This window comes from Oncorhynchus nerka, linkage group LG8 (genome assembly GCF_034236695.1).
Source record: "Oncorhynchus nerka isolate Pitt River linkage group LG8, Oner_Uvic_2.0, whole genome shotgun sequence".
Classification (NCBI taxonomy): Eukaryota; Metazoa; Chordata; class Actinopteri; order Salmoniformes; family Salmonidae; genus Oncorhynchus; species Oncorhynchus nerka.
The window spans coordinates 29,745,442-29,766,325 of record NC_088403.1 but is presented as its reverse complement, the minus strand read 5'-3'; the positions used below and the strand labels follow the sequence as shown (position 1 = coordinate 29,766,325).

General features: G+C 46.2%; 2 protein-coding genes across 2 annotated transcripts in view; one reads left to right on the top strand and one right to left on the bottom strand.

Annotated features, from left to right (window-relative positions):
* Positions 1-6,128, bottom strand: part of LOC115133100 (cyclin-dependent kinase 17) — a 37,309-nt gene extending 31,181 nt beyond the window's left edge. The window contains exon 1 of the mRNA XM_065021660.1: positions 5,782-6,128. The gene's annotated coding sequence lies outside the window, so the exon portion shown is untranslated. The remainder of the gene's footprint in view (positions 1-5,781) is intronic.
* Positions 6,129-7,850: 1,722 nt separating this feature from the next.
* LOC115133722 (phytanoyl-CoA dioxygenase, peroxisomal-like) lies at positions 7,851-14,478 on the top strand. The gene is made up of 7 exons (XM_029667207.2): positions 7,851-8,010; positions 12,976-12,994; positions 13,202-13,264; positions 13,410-13,578; positions 13,663-13,813; positions 13,920-14,051; positions 14,159-14,478. Exons 1-7 carry the CDS (start codon positions 7,897-7,899, stop codon positions 14,210-14,212), a joined length of 702 nt encoding a protein of 233 aa, XP_029523067.2. The 5' UTR covers positions 7,851-7,896; the 3' UTR covers positions 14,213-14,478.
* The last annotated feature ends 6,406 nt before the right edge of the window (positions 14,479-20,884 follow it).

The following is a 20,884-nucleotide window of genomic DNA, read 5'->3' as shown; positions in this document are numbered from 1 at the left end:
GTGTTAGACACCGTCACTCTGTGTTAGACACCGTCACTCTGTTTTAGACACCGTCACTCTGTTTTAGACACCGTCACTCTGTTTTAGACACCGTCACTCTGTTTTAGACACCGTCACTCTGTTTTAGACACCGTCACTCTGTTTTAGACACAGTCACTCTGTTTTAGACACCGTCACTCTGTTTTAGACACTCTGTTTTAGACACCGTCACTGTTTTAGACACCGTCACTGTTTTAGACACCGTCACTCTGTTTTAGACACTCTGTTTTAGACACTCTGTTTTAGACACTCTGTTTTAGACACATTTAGACACAGTCACTCTGTTTTAGACACATTTAGACACAGTCACTCTGTTTTAGACACATTTAGACACAGTCACTCTGTTTTAGACACAGTCACTCTGTTTTAGACACATTTAGACACCGTCACTCTGTTTTAGACACCGTCACTCTGTTTTAGACACCGTCACTCTGTTTTAGACACCGTCACTCTGTTTTAGACACCGTCACTCTGTTTTAGACACAGTCACTCTGTATTAGACACAGTCACTCTGTATTAGACACAGTCACTCTGTATTAGACACAGTCACTCTGTATTAGACACAGTCACTCTGTATTAGACACAGTCACTCTGTGCTGTTGTGCGCGTGTCTACTTCAGGGAATTTCCCTATGAGTGTGTATGAGTACAGTATGTGAAGTGTGTATATATATGTGTCTGTACAGTATGTGTGGTGTGCTTCGTGTATGAGTGCTACTGTTCGTGTGTGTGTGTGTGTGTGTGTGTGTGTGAATAATCCGTCTGTCTGCTGCTCGGACAATGCCACCCTCTAATCTCCAGATTACAAGCCAATGTCCCAACCCCCACAGGGCAACGCATGATGGGACAGTCTCCCCAGGGGGAGGGAGGGATGACGGGAGGGAAAGAAAAAAAGAGAGGACAAAGACAGAATGTGTGAGTGCACACACACAGTGCTGGTCTGTGCATGGTACCGGGGCAGTGTTAATCAGACCCTGGGCTCCTTCCAAAAGGGCAGCTCCAGTTCCCACAATGCCCCTCTTCAGGCAACGACAGGAGGGCATTAGGATAGTCTACAGAACACCCCCGGCTTCCCTCCATCAAACTCTTTTCAGGGGACAGAAAGTGTATCCCTCAGTAGAAGTCGTCGTCCCATTCCCACCAGAACACAGGCCCACGTTGACTCTAGTCCAGAGCCATTCACATAAGATGACATCACAGCCAGATAACAATAGACTAGTATTGTACTGTTGCCCACACACACACACACACACACACACTGCAGGCTGATATAAAATGGCTTATTACTGTATATATGATCTCAACGCTCTCCATTGAACAGCAGGAAGGAAGCTGCGGCTCTGTCGCCATAGCAGGCCAAGGATGTGTGCGCGTGTCCAGCACACCTTGAAAGTACAGTCTAATCGTTTGGAGAGCAGTACACCAGACAACGAGACAGCGACGACACCTGACAGCATTTCTAATATACCATGACTGGTCATCAGATCATACCACTAATCAACGATACTGAAAGTCTTCTACAGTTGAAGTGTCCACACACCACAACTTCCTCAGTTTCACTTTAAACACAGAGACAGAACGAGATGATCCCCCACCATACAAACACACACCCAAGCCCACTCCTCTTCCACATTCCTTACGTGGCTGACATAGCTTCCATAATCAGCACGTGTGCACATGTGTCCGTCCCTCCGCCTCCCCTCGCTAGTTGTGCTGATTCAGTCATCCATGTTCTGAAGCAGGCCTGGGAAAAAGAGCTGGGCAACTGTTGTCACACACACACAGCAGGGGTCGGACACAGGCAGCTGCTACGTAAGTGGAGAAAGCCAATAAGTCATTCGCTTTCAGGCGTGGTCACCCATCAAATGAGCCCCACTACACTTTAACGCTGTGTTGTCAATACTTAGTCACGTGCAGTATAGACAATGTACATGACTATGAAATTGGGAAAATAGCAATGATAAAGTGTTAGAAGTAACACCTCGGTGTATTCCATCTTACAGAATGCTGTTCTCTGGCTAGTTCTATAGCCGTCTGTACATTCCTGTACCTCTGCTCTATGACTCTTTAAATGTGTCTGTGTGGGTGTGAGGCACACGCAGGCTGCAATAATTACACTCATTATCAAGCCTCCAATTAGACTGCCCCGGAAAATAATAATAATTGCTAAGCGACCCAAAATACACCCAATGACAACGGACCTTGTCCCGAAGACACATGGCATCAGATGATAGATAAACTGGGGCTTCGTCAGCATCCACTCCTCCTCCTCCCGCTCTTCTCTGTCCTCCTCTCAGGAATCAGGAACTGAGAGAAAGCATCTGATTGCCCCTAATGATAATCTGATGTCACATTCCACACGTCCTGGCAAACAGTTTAACCCCTGGCTGACCAGACTGGGGGGGGGGCTGTGTGAGTTAGCCTGCCTTCCCAATCCATCTCTTCCTCCACACATAGTCATACGAGCAGGAATAGGGGTGTGCACGCCTCACAGACACACACATGAACATTCACACAAGGACTAAAGAGGAATAAAGTCATGGAAAATGTATATCTTGCTCTCTCGCCCCGCACGCAGTTGTTCATCCCTCAGTACGGTGTTGACGATATCTTCAGTGATAGGTACAGATCAGGCTGTGGGCACGGTGTGTGCTGTATCTCTTGTCCCGAATCAATGAGCTCTCTCTCAAGACACAGTAACGGAACACAAGATTAATGCCTGATGTGATAGTGAAAGAGAGAGAGAGAAATCTTGTAAGTTGGGATGGACAGAAATCGAGAAAGAGATAGCGCCTGGTTCTGTTGTCAATGGCAACAGTGTGTTCTAACCTAGGATGATCCTCTGTAAGCCTGTCAGAGTGAGATATCCCCCCTCCCATAGCAGACAGGAACTTTATGAGCATACTGCGTACTTCAGCACATCTGCACTGAGAATGTGTGTACTGTCATTGTGGGCATTACTCTGTCAACACCACCCCTCCACCCACCAGAGTTAACACGTTCATATAGGGAGAACAGTCTGGACCTCAGTGGTGTAAAGTACTTAAGTAAAAAATACTTTAAAAGTACTACTTAAGTAGTTTTTTTTTGGGGGGGGGGGGGGGGGTTCTGACAACTTTTACTTTACTACATTCCTAAAGACAATTCTGTACTTTTTAGTTCATACATTTTCCCTGACACCCAAAAGTACTCGTTACATTTTGAATGCTTAGCAGGACAGGAAATGGTCCAGTTCACACACTTCACTTATCAAGAGAACATCCCAGGTCATCCCGACTGCCTCTGATCTGGCAGAATAACTAAACACAAATGCTTTGTTTTTAAATTATGTCTGAGTGTTGGAGTGTGAACTTGGCTATCTGTAAATAAAACAAATAAAAAATGGTGCCATCTGGTTTGCTTAATATAAGGAATGTTTTGTTATTCGTACTTTTACTTTTGAAACTCAAGTATATTTTAGCAACTACATTTACTTTTGATACTTAAGTATATTTAAAACCAAATACTTTTAGACTTTTACTCCAGTAGTATTTTACTGGGTGAGTTTCACTTTCACTGGAGTCATTTTCTATTAAGGTATCTTTACTTTAACTCAACTATGACAATTTAGTATTTTTTCCACCACTGCTGGACCATCTCCTCTATTTTTCATCCTCTCGTCTCTCCTCCCTCAGACTTGATCTGCTGATTTGCATGTGAAGGCAGACAGACATATGGATTGAACATTTGTCAGACAGACAGGCAGGCAGACACTGTGGGTATAGTAAGCAGAGGGTCCCATGAAAAGAACACTCACAGGGGAACCTTCCCAAAGACAGAGGGACAGAGAGGATGGCACCGGCTTAGAGTCTGGTGTCAAAGGAGGAGAGAGGGGAGTTGACACAAACACACAGAAACAGAGGGGGAGAGACAGAGCGAGAGAGACAGCGAGAGAGACAGAGCGAGAGAAAGAGGGGGCTGGCAAAAGACAGACTGTACCGCACCGCATTCCGTGCATCTACCATGAATAATCGACATGATCATATCCAATCGGACCGGAGAGGATGAGTGTGAGCCCTTTCATGGGTCACGACAGAGGAAATTCACAGAGCACCAATACACCATCACAACTGTATATAATCTGATTCGGTCTCCGTTATCCTTCCATCCGCTTCACCTCCCAGCACTGAGACTGATCAATATCAAGGTTATCGTGGCATGCTATTATCAGCAGGGTTACACTGTAGCACTAGAGAGAGATTAGAGAGAGTTGGGACAGAAACATGAGGGTTTGGGTCAGTATAATTAGCCTGTCATGAGGGATTGGTTTCACACGGATAGAACAACTTGGCTACATACTCCTGATCTGGGTCATTCTAGCTGCAGGGAACTGCTAGGTCTAACTTGAGTACATGTACACACATACCTTTTGGCCAAGAACTAACTGACAACTACTAAGATTTGACACACACACACACACACACACACACCTATGGTTGATGAAAAACACACTCCAGACACATGCAGTGCTGGGGGGGGGATAGATGGTGGGGAGGGTGCGTAGTATTTCAGCCCAGGGCCATATTGGCTCCAGACGCACAGTAAAAGGGCTGTTCCAAACAGACACGTAGGCTACACCACCACTGGAAAAACATCACAGGGGTCAGAGGTGAAATGACACAGCTCCAATGAGACGAGCACAGGAGGACGAGGGTCATCACAACCACACACCTGTCAAAATTCGGAACTGCCAATAGGATAGGAAAGATGGACATAATGCGTTACCTCAAATTCTTCTCTATTGTTGCCTTCTTCCAACTACACTATCAAGGTTTGACCTTCATGGGGGATGTATCCAATGCCAGTCTGCTTGCCTGGTATCTTTGTGGCATGGTTTTCAGAGGGGAAATCTGACTGAACTGATCCATTTCCACCAATTATACCATGATATTGTTTCCCTGAGAGGCAGTCACAGCTAAACGCTGCTAGACTGAGATTAGAGTGTGCCAGGTATTACTGTGGTCCAAGGAACCAATTCCTCATCATCACTATTACACACTTACAGTAACCCTCGTTCAGACATCTATATGCTGTGAATTATAACTTATTGGCCTATCAACCTTACATTCATTGATAACATTGTACACAGTAGCCAATCAGTTTCATATATGCACATGACACAAACGTACAATGTGCGACACCAGTTAAAGCCTATAATACATTGTTATTTTAACGGTTCAGATAGGCTATAGCAAAACATCAAATTGGGCAAAAACAAACGAAGCCAGTGTAACCCTGAAAGGAATCTGTGTATAGAATGTGATGACATGCATCGAACTGACACGGCACAAGGCATTGGCATACTCAGCACTTTCAATGTAACCTACTGTATGTGACGTTACATGCTTCCGATTTTCCTGGGTTATAGCCTGAAAGATGTTGACAACGTGGTGTTGAAAATCAAATGGTGGGCAAATTAGCCTATAGGTTGAAGGCAAATAAACAGCAATGGTATTGCCCATTGTAACCACTCACTAATGTATTTAAACCACACATATAATTGTGTTAATACAACTCATATTAGTAGGTGTCCGGTAGCTAGTCCTATTTTGACAAGCGAGCAAAATAGTTGGTCAACTCAACCAGACCCTTGTGGCGACGCAACATTGCGCGCTGGTAACATTGTTTCTAGTCATTTCAGTAGCCATTCTGATGGATAGTGTGCTTGTAAACCTACATGAAGCCACAACATTTGGCTACTTACCAAAAACGATGTACGTTGTTTCTACCTGACTTCCACACCTCGATGGGCGCTTCCTCGGAGGCCGGATGCCCGTCTTTCCACCCACCCGTAAAAAAAACAGTTCGTCTACGTCTTGCTTTTCTCTTGCTCACATTATTCCGTACAGAATGTTCTCACTTGAACACCGTATTCAAAGTTCAAATGATACAAAATTACAGACCAGATTCCCGAAAGCTCACTTCTATGACGAGCAGGGAGCTCATGGGGAGTGAGAACGGATTGTGTCCGTGGATGAACCGGTAGAGGTGCAAACTGTGGCTGCCCACATTCTGACGCCTCCGCCTATGCTGCTGCTGACACCGAGAGAGAGGGGGGAAATAAACTGAATGCGATTGGTGGCCGCATACCAGCAGCACCAATATGGCCCTTCATTCAATGAGTAGTTTTGTAGCGCCTCCTGCAGTAGGCTTAGTACACAGATACATCTTAGCCGACATTCTCTGATAACTAGGCCTATTAATCAGTGGTGCAAACTACTTAGTAAACATACTTTTAAGTACTACCTTTTGAGTACCTTTGGGGGGTATCTGTACTGTACTTTACTTTACTATTTATATTTTTGACTACCTTTACTTCACTACATTTCTAAAGAAAATAATACACTTTTTACTCCATACATTTTCCCTGACACCCAAAAGTACTCGTTACATTTTGAATGCTTAGCAGGACAGTCAAATTGTCTGTTTTCACGCACTAATTAAGAAAACATCCTTGGTCATCCTTATTGCCTCTGATCTGGCAGACTAAACACACATGCTTCATCTGTAACTTTTGTCTGAGTGTTGGTGTGCCCTTGGCTATCCATACATTAAAAATACAAGAAAATGTTGCCATCTGGTTTGCTTAATATAAGTAATTTGAAATAATTTATACTTTCACTTTTGATACTTTAGTATATTTAAAACAAAATACTTTTAGACTTTTACTCAAGTAGTATTTCACTGGGGGACTTTCACTTTTACTTGAGTCATTTTCTATTAAGGTATCTTTACTTTCACTCAAGTATGGCAATTGTGTACTTTTTCCACTCCTGCTATTAATTGATTAGCTCTTGGAATTGGATTGGGCCCTTTGATTTTGGAAGCATGCATGGATCGATCTACTTAGGCTAAGGGAATTCATTCTCACCTGAGTCTGTGCCTGTTGATTTCTGTCCCCTAATAGTTCATTCAATTATTAGGCTATATCTGTTGCATGTTTTGTAAGTTTGTCACAAAGATGCTCTGTTTTCTTTTATTCTCTCATGTCTTGTGGGCATATGCGGATGGTTGCCATAGGACAGGATTGAGGAGTGGTATTTAGTGTTTTGTGTCCAATTATTTGTTTCCTTGTTTGTTGTTGTTGTTGACCATGACTGAAATGAGCTCTGCGGCCAGGCTGAAATGAGTGAAAGCTTCAATTCAATTCATAGTGTGTGTGTGTGTTTGGTTTTACTATCCTTGTGGGGACCAAAACGGTTACAATTAGGGTTCAGTTTAGGGTACGTTTTTTTTGGGGGGGGGGTTAAGGTAAGGGTTAGGTTAAGGGTTAGATGTAAGGGAAAATAGGATATTGAATGGGACTGTTTTTACCCCACAAGAAAAGTACAACAAACGTGTGTGTGTGTGTGTGTGTGTGTGTGCACATCTGTCAATGTCCTTCTCTATCACGTTTAAGGTAAGACCCAGATGCAGACTGTGTCAAAGTGACAATGTTTATTACAACAACAGGGGCAAAGGTGTGATTGAAAGGATAACACTAGATAAACAAAAAACAGGCGTCTAACGTAGAATGCTCAATGATAAAAGTAGAAAAAGACCACAGAGGAGAAAAATGCCTGAAGATCACTTCACTTGACTGTCTCCACCAGCGCTTCAATATGTCCCCTGTCTTTGACCCCACATGCAGTATGGTTCACCAGCAGAACACTAGAACACTGCTCCTCTGTACCAGAGACACATGGCTTTACCAGCTGGGCTTAATTAGGGATGCTACACTGAACAAGGACTGAGTTTGTGTGTGTGTGTGTGTGTGTGTGGCAGGGCGGCGTTTGAGCGGATATTCCGTCGGGAGGTGCAGGTCCCGGGGCTGGTGGTGATGAGGGACGTGTCCATCGCCAAGTCAGAGTTCATCCCTGACCAGAAGGCCATCTCCAAGCTGCAGGACATCCAGGAAGAGCCTGAGTTATTCCGCTACTATAGCCTGCCTCAGGTACACACACTGCATGGACACACACCCACGCATGCGGACTGCATCAGATCTCATAGTTTCCCTTCGAAATTCGACCTCTTTTGGATTAACAGCTATTTTTGATGGATTAATTATTCATTGCGGCTTGCTAGAGCATTGGGAGCTGCCCTAGCGCAGTGGTCTGAGCAGCGCGCTTCGTCCCCGAGCATCACAAGTTCGCGCCGAGGAAGGCATACATATGTTTTTAGGACCTTTTCAAACGTCCGAAATCGAAGTGTATTTCTAGTGATCAGGCTGACACGGACGCATTCACACACACACACACACACGCACGCACGCACACACACACACACACACACACACACACACACACACACACACACACACACTCTCTCTCAAGCACACACACACACACTCTCAAGCACACACACACACACACACTCTCAAGCACACGAGCTCAACACACACGTTCTTCTTACAGTCTTTCTTTCCTTTATTTCTTTATTATTTCACTTGTCTTTGTCGTTCTCAGATCCTGCATTCAATTCAAATCAAAGTGTATTTGTCACGAGCGCAGAATACAAGCCCTTAACCAACAGTGCAGTTTCTAAGTAAAAAATAGGTATTACGTAAACAATAGATAAGAAAATTCAATAAAAATAAAAACAGTAAAAAATAACAGTAGCGAGGCAATATACAGGTGGTACCTGTACAGAGTCAATGTGCGGGTGCACCTGTTAGTCGGGCTATTTGAGGTAATATGTAGGATTAGTTCAAGGGACTATGCAAAGATGGTAAACAGGGAGTAGCAGCAGGGTGAAAGAGGGGTTGGCGGAACACAATGCATAATCCGCGTAGCCATTAAATTAGCTGTTCAGGAGTCTTATGGCTTGGGGGTAAAAGCTGTTGAGAAGCCTTTTGGTCCTAGACTTGACGCTTCGGCACCCCTTGCCATGTGGTAGCAGAGAGAACAGTCTATGACTGGGGTGGCTGGAGTCTTTGACAATTTTGAGGGCCTTCCTCTGACACCACCTGGTATAGAGGTCCTGGATGGCAGGTAGCTTAGCCCCAGTGATGGTCGGTGTCGTATGCACTACCCTTTGTAGTGTCTTGCGGTCGAAGGCTGAGCAGTTGCCGTACCAGGCAGTGATGCAACCACTCAACCGCTCTCAATGTTGCAGCTGTAGAACCTTTTGAGGATCTGAGGACCCATGCCAAATCTTTTTAGTTTCCTGAGGGGGAATATCAAATCAAATCAAATTTATTTATATAGCCCTTCGTACATCAGCTGATATCTCAAAGTGCTGTACAGAAACCCAGCCTAAAACCCCAAACAGCAAGCAATGCAGGTGTAGAAGCACGGTGGCTAGGAAAAACTCCCTAGAAAGGCCAAAACCTAGGAAGAAACCTAGAGAGGAACCATGCTATGTGGGGTGGCCAGTCCTCTTCTGGCTGTGCCGGGTGGAGATTATAACAGAACATGGCCAAGATGTTCAAATGTTCATAAATGACCAGCATGGTCGAATAATAATAAGGCAGAACAGTTGAAACTGGAGCAGCAGCACAGTCAGGTGGAAGTTGAAACTGGAGCAGCAGCATGGCCAGGTGGACTGGGGACAGCAAGGAGTCATCATGTCAGGTAGTCCTGGGGCATGGTCCTAGGGCTCAGGTCAGTTGAAACTGGAACAGCAGCATGGCCAGGTGGACTGGGGACAGCAAGGAGTCATCATGTCAGGTAGTCCTGGGGCATGGTCCTAGGGCTCAGGTCCTCCGAGAGAGAGAAAGAAAGAGAGAAGGAGAGAATTAGAGAACGCACACTTAGATTCACACAGGACACCGAATAGGACAGGAGAAGTACTCCAGATATAACAAACTGACCCCAGCCCCCGACACATAAACTACTGCAGCATAAATACTGGAGGCTGAGACAGGAGGGGTCAGGAGACACTGTGGCCCCATCTGAGGACACCCCCGGACAGGGCCAAACAGGAAGGATATAACCCCACCCACTTTGCCAAAGTACAGCCCCCACACCACTAGAGGGATATCTTCAACCACCAACTTACCATCCTGAGACAAGGCTGAGTATAGCCCACAAAGATCTCCGCCACGGCACAACCCAAGGGGGGGGGCGCCAACCCAGACAGGATGGCCACAACAGTGAATCAACCCACTCAGGTGACGCACCCCCTCCAGGGACGGCATGAGAGAGCCCCAGTAAGCCAGTGACTCAGCCCCTGTAATAGGGTTAGAGGCAGAGAATCCCAGTGGAAAGAGGGGAACCGGCCAGGCAGAGACAGCAAGGGCGGTTCGTTGCTCCAGAGCCTTTCCGTTCACCTTCCCACTCCTGGGCCAGACTACACTCAATCATATGACCCACTGAAGAGATGAGTCCTCAGTAAAGACTTATCGGTTGAGATCGTGCCCTCTTCACGACTGTCTTGGTGTGTTTGGACCATTCTAGTTTGTTAGTGATGTGGACGCCAAGGAACTTGAAGCTCTCAACCTGCTCCACTACAGCCCGGTCGATGAGAATGGGGGCGTGCTCGGTCCTCCTTTTCCTGTAGTCCACAATCATCTCCTTTGTCTTGATTACGTTGAGGGATAGGTTGTTATTCTAGCACCACCCGGCCAGGTCTCTGACCTCATCCCTATAGGCTGTCTCGTCGTTGTCAGTGATCAGGCGTGTCATCTGCAAACTTAATGATGGTGTTGGAGTCGTGCCTGGCCATGCAGACGTGGGTGAACAGGGAGTACAGGAGGGGACTGTACACGCACCCTTGAGTGGATCCAGTGTTGAGGATCAGCGTGACAGATGTGTTGTTACCTGCCCTTACCACCTGGGGGTGGCCTGTCAGGAAGTCCAGGATCAACTTGCAGAGGGAGGTGTTTAGTCCCAGGATCCTTAGCTTAGTGATGAGCTTTGAGGGCACTATGGTGTTGAACGCTGAGCCGTAGTCAATGAATACCTGTCACGCCCTGGCCATAGAGAGGCTTTTTATTCTCTATTTTGGTTAGGCCAGGGTGTGACTAGGGTGGGCATTCTATGATTTTCTATTTCTATGTGTTTGGCCGGGTGTGGTTCTCAATCAGAGGCAGCTGTCTATCGTTGTCTCTGATTGAGAACCATACTTATGTACCCTTTTCCCCCACCTGTTTTGTGGGAAGTTAACTTTGTAGTTGTTCAGGGCACATAGCGTCACGGTTGTTTTGTTGTTCTTCGTTTTGTCGGCGTCATTTTTAAATAAAGTTCAAATGTACGCTTACCATGCTGCACCTTGGTCCAGTCCTTCAGCCAGCCGTGACAATACCATTCTCACATAGGTGTTCCTTTAGTCCAGGTGGGAAAGGGCAGTGTGGACTGCAATAGAGATTGCATCATCTGTGGATCTATTTGAGCGGTATGCAAATTGGAGTGAGTCTAGGGTTTCTGGGATAATTGTGTTAATGTGAGCCATGACCAGCCTATCACAGGACTTCATGGTTACAGACGTGAATGCTATGGCTCGATAGTCATTTAGGCAGGTTACCTTAGTGTTCTTGGGCACAGGGACTATGGTGGTCTGCTTGAAATATGTTGGTGTTACAGCCTCAATCAGTGACATGTTGAAAATGTCAGTGAAGACACTTGCCATTTGGTCAGCACATGCCCGGAGCACCCGTCCAGGTAATCCGTCTGGCCCAGCGGCCTTGTGATTGTTGACCTGTTTTAAGGTCTTACTGACGTCGGCTACGGAGAGCGTGATCACACAGTCTTCCAGAACAGCTGATGCTCTCATGCATGCCTCAATGTTGCTTGCCTCGACGCGAGCATATAAGTTATTTAGCTCGTCTGGTAGGCTCGTGTCACTGGGCAGCTCGCAGCTGTGCTTCCATTTGTAGTCTGTAATAATTTGCAGGCTCTGCCACATCCAATGAGCGTCGGAGCTGATGTAGTATGATTAAATTTGAGTCCTGTATTGGCGCTTGCCTGTTTGATGATTCGTCAGAAGGCGTACCAGGATTTCTTCTAAGCGTCCGGGTTAGAGTCCCGCTCCTTGAAGGCGGCAGCTCTAACCTTTAGTTCAGTGAGGATGTTACCTGTAATCCATGGCTTCTGGTTGGGGTATGTACGTACTGTCACTATGGGGATGAAGTCATCGATGCACTTATTTATGAAGCCAGTGACTGATGTGATGTAGCTTAGCATCTGCGTCATCTGACCACTTATTTATTGACCGAGTCACTTGTGCTTCCTGCTTTAGTTTTCGCTCGTAAACAGGAATCAGGAGGATGGAATTATGGTCAGATTTGCCAAATGGGGGGAGAGGGAGAGCTTTGTATGCGTCTCTGTGTGTGGTGTTAAGGTGGTCTAGAGTTTTTTTCCCTCTGGTTGCATATTTAACATGCTGATAGAAATGAGGTAAGACTGAATTCATTTTTCCTGCATTAAAGTCCCCGGCCAGTAGGAGTGCCAATCTGGGTGGGCGTTTTCCTGTTTGCTTATTTCCTTATACAGCTGACTGAGTACGGTCTTAGTGCCAGCATCCGTCTGGGGTGGTAAATAAACAGCCACGAAAAATATAGATGAAAACTGTCTTGGCAAATAGTGTGGTTTAAAGCTTATCATGAGATAATCTAGAGACTTCCTTAAATTTCATGCGCCAGCTGTTGTTTACAAATATACACAGACCGCCCCCCCCCCCCCCTCGTTTTATCTAGCCGGTGCAGCATATATCATGCCAGCTGAATGTTATCCATGTCGTCACTCAGCCACGATTCGGTGAAACATAAGATATTACAGTTTTTGATGTCCCGTTGGTAGGATATTCATGATCGTACCTCGTCTAATTTATTGTCAAATGATTGTACGTTAGCAAGTAATATTGATGGAAAGAGCAGAATTCCCACTCGTCGTCGGCGGATCCTTACAAGGCACCCCGCCCTGTGTCCTCTATACCTGCATCTCTTTCTCCTGCCAATGACGGGGATATTGGCCTTGTCGAGTGTCTGAAGTACATCCTGTGTGTCCTGCTTTTTGAAGAAAAAAAAATCTTTGGCTGATCTGATGTGAGTGATCGCTGTCTTGATATCCAGAAGCTCTTTTTGCCATAAGATGTACAAAATAAGTTACAAATAACACGAAAACCCCCCACATAATAGCACTATTGGTTAGGCGCCTGTAAAACGGTTGCCGTTTCTTCCGGCACCACCTGAGCACTATTATGTGGAGTGTTTCACTGGTCTAACATCATGGCCATGCACACCATGCTGATCAACAAGCCCCCAGACACAGGTCTAAACTCTAACCCCTGACCCTCAACCCCTAACACCCTTATCCAGAAAGACACACATAGACACACCTTTGAGAGAGTGAAAACTGGGAGCCTGTCTATTTAATGTATGTTTATTTGTGTGTGTGTGTGTGTGATCTAGCTCAGGTAATAGGACATCTCGTCACTCCATGCACCAGGACCTGCATTATTTTCCATTCTGTCCGGCGGACCGTATTGTGTGGTCCTGGACCGCCATGGAGAAGGTTCACTCCCTGGTGGTCCTTCCTGGTTCTCACCATGGCACCCTCAAAGAACACAACTACCCAGAGTGGGAGGTAGTACACACACAGCTGCTTCCTCAACAAGCATGACTACCCCCACTTGATCTTGTGACATCACTTCCCTTTCCTCTTCCTCGGGGCGGGGTCAATAAGATGTATCACGGTGTCCGTGACTACGACCCAAATCATCCCAGGGTGCACCTGGAGATGGAGAAAGGAGACACATTGTTCTTCCACCCTCTATTGACCCATGGATCTGAAATGAACCAGAAGCAGGGCTTCCGCAAGGTAACACACTCACCACTGAAAAACACTCTGGAAGCCATATATACCTAAGCATTCTAGGATCCATAAATCATGGAAGTGTGTGTTTTGTGTGTGTGTGTGGGTGTAGGCCATCTCCTGCCACTATGCCGGAGCTAACTGCTACTCCATTGACGTGAGGGGAACCACCCAGGAGAACATAGGCCAGGAGGTGTACGAGATCGCAGCAAGCAAATATGCTGTTGAAGACGCCACATTCGAGGTACATCACATCTCTGCAGGAGTGACACAGTATACATCAAACACATTGTTAATAAACTGTGTGTAACAGTGTGCTGTGTCTAACACTGTCTGTTGCATGTGTCATAGGATACCTGGGCTGTAAGGGGCCGTCTGGTGCAAGGGGATAGGACCAATCTTTGAGAGAGCCCGCCCACCGCAGTGTGATGGTCACTCACCACTAACAACCTACCAATCAAAGGAGATTGAAAAAAGTTGACAAATCCACCAGCCAATAAACAGAGTCTCAGTGACAGGAGTCCTTTATTCATTGGGCGAGAGAGAGTGTCCAAGAGTCCAGTCAGGGATGTTTTCTGGGTGTGTTCAAAATATTAAACTAAATGGATGTTAATTGCACAGTTAAACATTGATTGAAGTAATCATCTTCTGCCTGACAATAAAGTACTTACTGTGTGGTGGACTGAAGTGAGAGGAGCAGAGGTAGAATGTGTGGTGGACTGAAGTGAGAGGAGCAGAGGTAGAATGTGTGGTGGACTGAAGTGAGAGGAGCAGAGGTAGAATGTGTGGTGGACTGAAGTGAGAGGAGCAGAGGTAGAATGTGTGGTGGACTGAAGTGAGAGGAGCAGAGGTAGAATGTGTGGTGGACTGAAGTGAGAGGAGCAGAGGTAGAATGTGTGGTGGACTGAAGTGAGAGGAGCAGAGGTAGAATGTGTGGTGGACTGAAGTGAGAGGAGCAGAGGTAGAATGTGTGGTGGACTGAAGTGAGAGGAGCAGAGGTAGAATGTGTGGTGGACTGAAGTGAGAGGAGCAGAGGTAGAATGTGTGTGAGAGAGAGAGAGAGCGTGATAGACTGGGAGAAAGAGAGTGTATATGAAAGAGATGGGTGGATGAAGGTGAATAGTACACTTTGTTTTAGTACACTTTGGAAACCAGGTACTCAGGGTGTCGCTTTGTAGACCAGTCCACCATGAAATACCAGTAACCTTGATGCCTCAATATAACAGAATCCTAGTTGTATTTTACATCCCCGCCTTAACAATCAAATCAATGCTGCTTTTAATGAGTTTGTAATTTATTTATTTATTTTACCTTTATTTAACTAGGCAAGTCAGTTAAGAACAAATTCTTATTTTCAATGACGGCCTAGGAAGAGTGGGTTAACTGCACTGAGATTCTAATGAGGATGGTGAGATTCTAATGAGGATGGTGAGATTCTGATGAGGAGGGTGAGATTCTCTTTTAGTTTCCTCACTCCTTTGTGCCACATCCCAGACACACACACCACCTCGGAGACCATTCTTGATCCCCTAAATCTGATGTGTTTTACCTAAACTTCCCCTTCCCCCTCGACCCAATCTGCTTTCCAGACACACTCCCAGCCAGCTCCTCCCCCCAGCCCCAGGCCTCATGAATATTCAGCGGCTAAAGCTCTGTGAAATCTCCATCACCTTGGAGACACGTACAATCCCAGTGTCCCACCTTGTCCCAGATCCAGACACAGTGTTGGGGGGAGGTAGAGTTCTTAGAATAGTGAGGGGGGGGGGGGGACAAAAAGGACAATTTAAAGACAGAGAAAGAGCATTACAATTAAGATGGACAGCATCCAAGTCCAATTTCCATATACAGCACCAGTCTGGATACCAGGCAAGTGATAGGATCTACGTATGTGTGAAGGAAAGAGAGTTTATGTGTGTGAGGCGAGTGTTTCCCCTGTGTTTTCAAACGGAGGCTGAGATGTTTCCTGACTAGGGCTGGTACCTCTCCTGTGGAACCAAAGAAAACACTTAAGGGCTGCGTGTGTGTGTGTGTGTGTGTGTGTGTGTGTGTGTGTGTGTGTGTGTGTGTGTGTGTGTGTGTGTGTGTGTGTGTGTGTGTGTGTGTGTGTGTGTGTGTGTGTGTGTGTGTGTGTGCCATGCCACGCGCGTCTGTGTGTCATGGAAAGGAGAACAGCCATTCCATTCAGAGTAAAGGGGAAACCCTTAAGTCTACCAGTTAATCACAGACACCATACATGATATCCTACCAACACTACACATGTAATTCAGTGTCAAAAATCAATACCCACAAACCTCATACTCTTTTCATGATCTCACACACACACACACACACACACACACACACACACACACACACACACACACACACACACACACACACACACACACATACACGTCTCTAAGGCACTCATTCACTCAGATAAACAGAAGCCAAGGACAGACTCCTCTGCCCAGTTTCCTATTGAGAGAATCTTAAAGAGAGCTCTTCTTGATTTTTCCAGCACATAGACAACTGCATGTGTTTATGTAAATGCATGAACAGTCCTCAAGGTGGAGTTATTGTGTTTGTAAACTGGATGATGACTTCTGCAGTATTTGTGGAGGTGGTCTGGCTGTTTGTCATTATTGTGGCTACATAGATACTGAAGGTAGATTCCTTTTAGAGGAAAGAAAAAAAAAATCTGAACTTCACCTTGAAGCTTGAATGTGAAACAGTAAAAAGTTATTCAGCTCTTCCCCCTCAGGAGGCTGAAAAGATTTGGCACGGGCCCTCAGATCCCCAAAAGGTTATACAGCTGCACCATTTGAGAGCATCTTGACTGGCTGCATCACCACTTCCCCACATGGAAAAGATATAAAATCATTTAACGAGATTCTGTTCTATCTGGAACTTGTCAGTAATACATATGGCAGCAAATACACTAACAAGATTCATAGAAGATTATTGCAAAATCTGACTTCTATGGGTGGTTAACATTTAGACAACAGAAATGTTACATGTATTATAGATTAAAAAAATACAAGAGACATGTAAGCTAAGCCTTCTAAGTTCTCATATATATGGGACATACACATTTCATTAATCACGGTACTCCATTCTGCTTGTTTGTTTTATCTGTCGGCCGAGTTGCCTAGTCAATGCCATTTCACCTGCTGTTGTTATGCTAGCTGATTAGCTGTTGTCTCACCCACTGTTTTAGCTAGCTTTCCCAATTCAACACCTGTGATTACTGTATGCCTCGCTGTATGTCTCTCTCAAATGTCAATATGCCTTGTATACTGCTGCTCAGGTTAGTTATCATTGTTTTAGTTCACAATGGAGCCCCTAGTCCCACTCCTCATACCCCTGATACCTCCTTTGTCCCACCTCCCACATATGCGGTGACCTCATCCATTACAACCAGCATGTCCAGAGATAAAACCTCTCTCATCATCACCCAGTGCCTGGGCTTACCTCCGCCGTACCCGCACCCCACCATACCCCTGTCTGTGCATTATGCCCTGCATATATTCTACCATGCCCAGAAACCTGCTCCCCTTATTCTCTGTCCCCAACGCTCTAGGCGACCAGTTTTGATAGCCCTTAGCCGCACCCTCATACTACTCCTTCTCTGTTCCGCGGGTGATGTGGAGGTAAACCCAGGCCCTGCATGTCCCCAGGCACCCTCATTAGTTGACTTCTGTGATCGAAAAAGCCTTGGTTTCATGCATGTCAACATCAGAAGCCTCCTCCCTAAGTTTGTTTTACTCACTGCTTTAGCACACTCTGCTAACCCTGATGTCCTTGCCGTGTCTGAATCCTGGCTCAGGAAGGCCACCAAAAATTCAGAGATTTCCATACCCAACTATAACATCTTCCGTCAAGATAGAACTGCCAAAGGGGGAGGAGTCGCAGTCTACTGCAGAGATAGCCTGCAAAGTAATGTCATACTTTCCAGGTCCATACCCAAACAGTTCGAACTACTAATTCTGAAAATTACTCTCTCCAGAAATAAGTCTCTCACTGTTGCCGCCTGCTACCGACCCCCCTCAGCTCCCAGCTGTGCCCTGGACACCATTTGTGAATTGATTGCCCCCCATCTAGCTTCAGAGTTTGTTCTGTTAGGTGACCTAAACTGGGATATGCTTAACACCCCGGCAGTCCTACAATCTAAGCTAGATGCCCTCAATTTCACACAAATCATCAAGGAACCCACCAGGTACAACCCTAACTCTGTAAGCAAGGGCACCCTCATAGACGTCATCCTGACCAACTGGCCCTCCAAATACACCTCCGCTGTCTTCAACCAGGATCTCAGCGACCACTGCCTCATTGCCTGTATCCGCTACGGTGCCGCAGTCAAACGACCACCCCTCATCACTGTCAAACGCTCCCTAAAACACTTCTGTGAGCAGGCCTTTCTAATCGACCTGGCCCGGGTATCCTGGAAGGACATTGACCTCATCCCGTCAGTTGAGGATGCCTGGTCATTCTTTAAGAGTAACTTCCTCACCATTTTAGATAAGCATGCTCCATTCAAAAAATGCAGAACTAAGAACAGATACAGCCCTTGGTTCACTCCAGACCTGACTGCCCTCGACCAGCACAAAAACATCCTGTGGCGGACTGCAATAGCATCGAACAGTCCCCGCGATATGCAACTGTTCAGGGAAGTCAGGAACCAATACACGCAGTCAGTCAGGAAAGCTAAGGCCAGCTTCTTCAGGCAGAAGTTTGCATCCTGTAGCTCCAACTCCAAAAAGTTATGGGACACTGTGAAGTCCATGGAGAACAAGAGCACCTCCTCCCAGCTGCCCAAATCCATGATTATCGAAAATTTCAACAAGCATTTCTCAACGGCTGGCCATGCCTTCCGCCTGGCTACTCCTACCTCGGCCAACAGCTCCGGCCCCCCCCGCAGCTCCTCGCCCAAGCCTCTCCAGGTTCTCCTTTACCCAAATCCAGATAGCAGATGTTCTGAAAGAGCTGCAAAACCTGGACCCGTATAAATCAGCTGGGCTTGACAATCTGGACCCTCTATTTCTGAAACTATCAGCCGCCATTGTCGCAACCCCTATTACCAGCCTGTTCAACCTCTCTTTCATATCGTCTGAGATCCCCAAGGATTGGAAAGCTGCCGCAGTCATCCCCCTCTTCAAAGGGGGAGACACCCTGGACCCAAACTGTTACAGACCTATATCCATTCTGCCCTGCCTATCTAAGGTCTTCGAAAGCCAAGTCAACAAACAAGTCACTGACCATCTCGAATCCCACCGTACCTTCTCCGCTATGCAATCTGGTTTCCGAGCCGGTCACGGGTGCACCTCAGCCACACTCAAGGTACTAAACGACATCATAACCGCCATCGATAAAAGACAGTACTGTGCAGCCGTCTTCATCGACCTTGCCAAGGCTTTCGACTCTGTCAATCACCATATTCTTATCGGCAGACTCAGTAGCCTCGGTTTTTCGGATGACTGCCTTGCCTGGTTCACCAATTACTTTGCAGACAGAGTTCAGTGTGTCAAATCGGAGGGCATGTTGTCCGGTCCTCTGGCAGTCTCTATGGGGGTGCCACAGGGTTCAATTCTCGGGCCGACTCTTTTCTCTGTATATATCAATGATGTTGCTCTTGCTGTGGGCGATTCCCTGATCCACCTCTACGCAGACGACACCATTCTATACACTTTCGGCCCGTCATTGGACACTGTGCTATCTAACCTCCAATCGAGCTTCAATGCCATACAACACTCCTTCCGTGGCCTCCAACTGCTCTTAAACGCTAGTAAAACCAAATGCATGCTTTTCAACCGATCGCTGCCTGCACCCGCATGCCCGACTAGCATCACCACACTGGATGGTTCCGACCTTGAATATGTGGACACCTATAAGTACCTAGGTGTCTGGCTAGACTGCAAACTCTCCTTCCAGACCCATATCAAACATCTCCAATCGAAAATCAAATCAAGAGTCGGCTTTCTATTCCGCAACAAAGCCTCCTTCACTCACGCTGCCAAGCTTACCCTAGTAAAACTGACTATCCTACCGATCCTCGACTTCGGCGATGTCATCTACACATTTGCTTCCAACACTCTTCTCAGCAAACTGGATGCAGTTTATCACAGTGCCATCCGTTTTGTCACTAAAGCACCTTATACTACCCACCACTGCGACTTGTATGCTCTAGTCGGCTGGCCCTCGCTACATATTCGTCGCCAGACCCACTGGCTCCAGGTCATCTACAAGGCCATGCTAGGCAAAGCTCCACCTTATCTCAGCTCACTGGTCACGATGGCAACACCCATCCGTAGCACGCGCTCCAGCAGGTGTATCTCATTGATCATTCCTAAAGCCAACACCTCATTCGGCCGCCTTTCGTTCCAGTACTCTGCTGCCTGTGACTGGAACGAATTGCAAAAATCGCTGAAGTTGGAGAATTTTATCTCCCTCACCAACTTTAAACATCAGCTATCTGAGCAGCTAACCGATCGCTGCAGCTGTACATAATCTATTGGTAAATAGCCCACCCATTTTCACCTACCTCATCCCCACAGTTTTTATTTATTTACTTTTCTGCTCTTTTGCACACCAATATCTCTACCTGTACATGATCATCTGATCATTTATCACTCCAGTGTTAATCTGCAATATTGTAATTATTCGCCTACCTCCTCATGCCTTTTGCACACATTGTATATAGACTCCCCTTTTTTTCTCTACTGTGTTATTGACTTGTTAATTGTTTACTCCATGTGTAACTCTGTGTTGTCTGTTCACACTGCTATGCTTTATCTTGGCCAGGTCGCAGTTGCAAATGAGAACCTGTTCTCAACTAGCCTACCTGGTTAAATAAAGGTGAAATAAAAAAATAAAAAATAAAAAATTCAAAGCACTTGGATAACACTGTCTGACGTCATTGACACATGTAATGTAGCACTTGTTGAAAAGGAGAAGAGGAGAGGAGAGGAGGAGGAGGAGGAGGCGGGTCAGGAGAGGAGAGAAGAGAAGAGGAGGAAGATGAGAGAAGGAGGACATGAGGAGGAGGAGAGGAAGAGGAAGGGGAGAAGGAGGAAGAGGAGAGGAGAAAGAGAGGAGGAA

What these genes read in the sequence shown, in the direction of transcription:
- LOC115133722 (XM_029667207.2), top strand. Translation starts at nt 7,897, where the DNA reads ATGAGGGACGTGTCCATCGCCAAGTCAGAGTTCATCCCTGACCAGAAG. An exon ending in CAACAAGCCCCCAGACACAG is followed by an intron (nt 13,265 to 13,409) that starts GTCTAAACTCTA and finishes GATCTAGCTCAG; the next exon opens with GTAATAGGACATCTCGTCAC. An exon ending in CACAACTACCCAGAGTGGGA is followed by an intron (nt 13,579 to 13,662) that starts GGTAGTACACAC and finishes TCCTCTTCCTCG; the next exon opens with GGGCGGGGTCAATAAGATGT.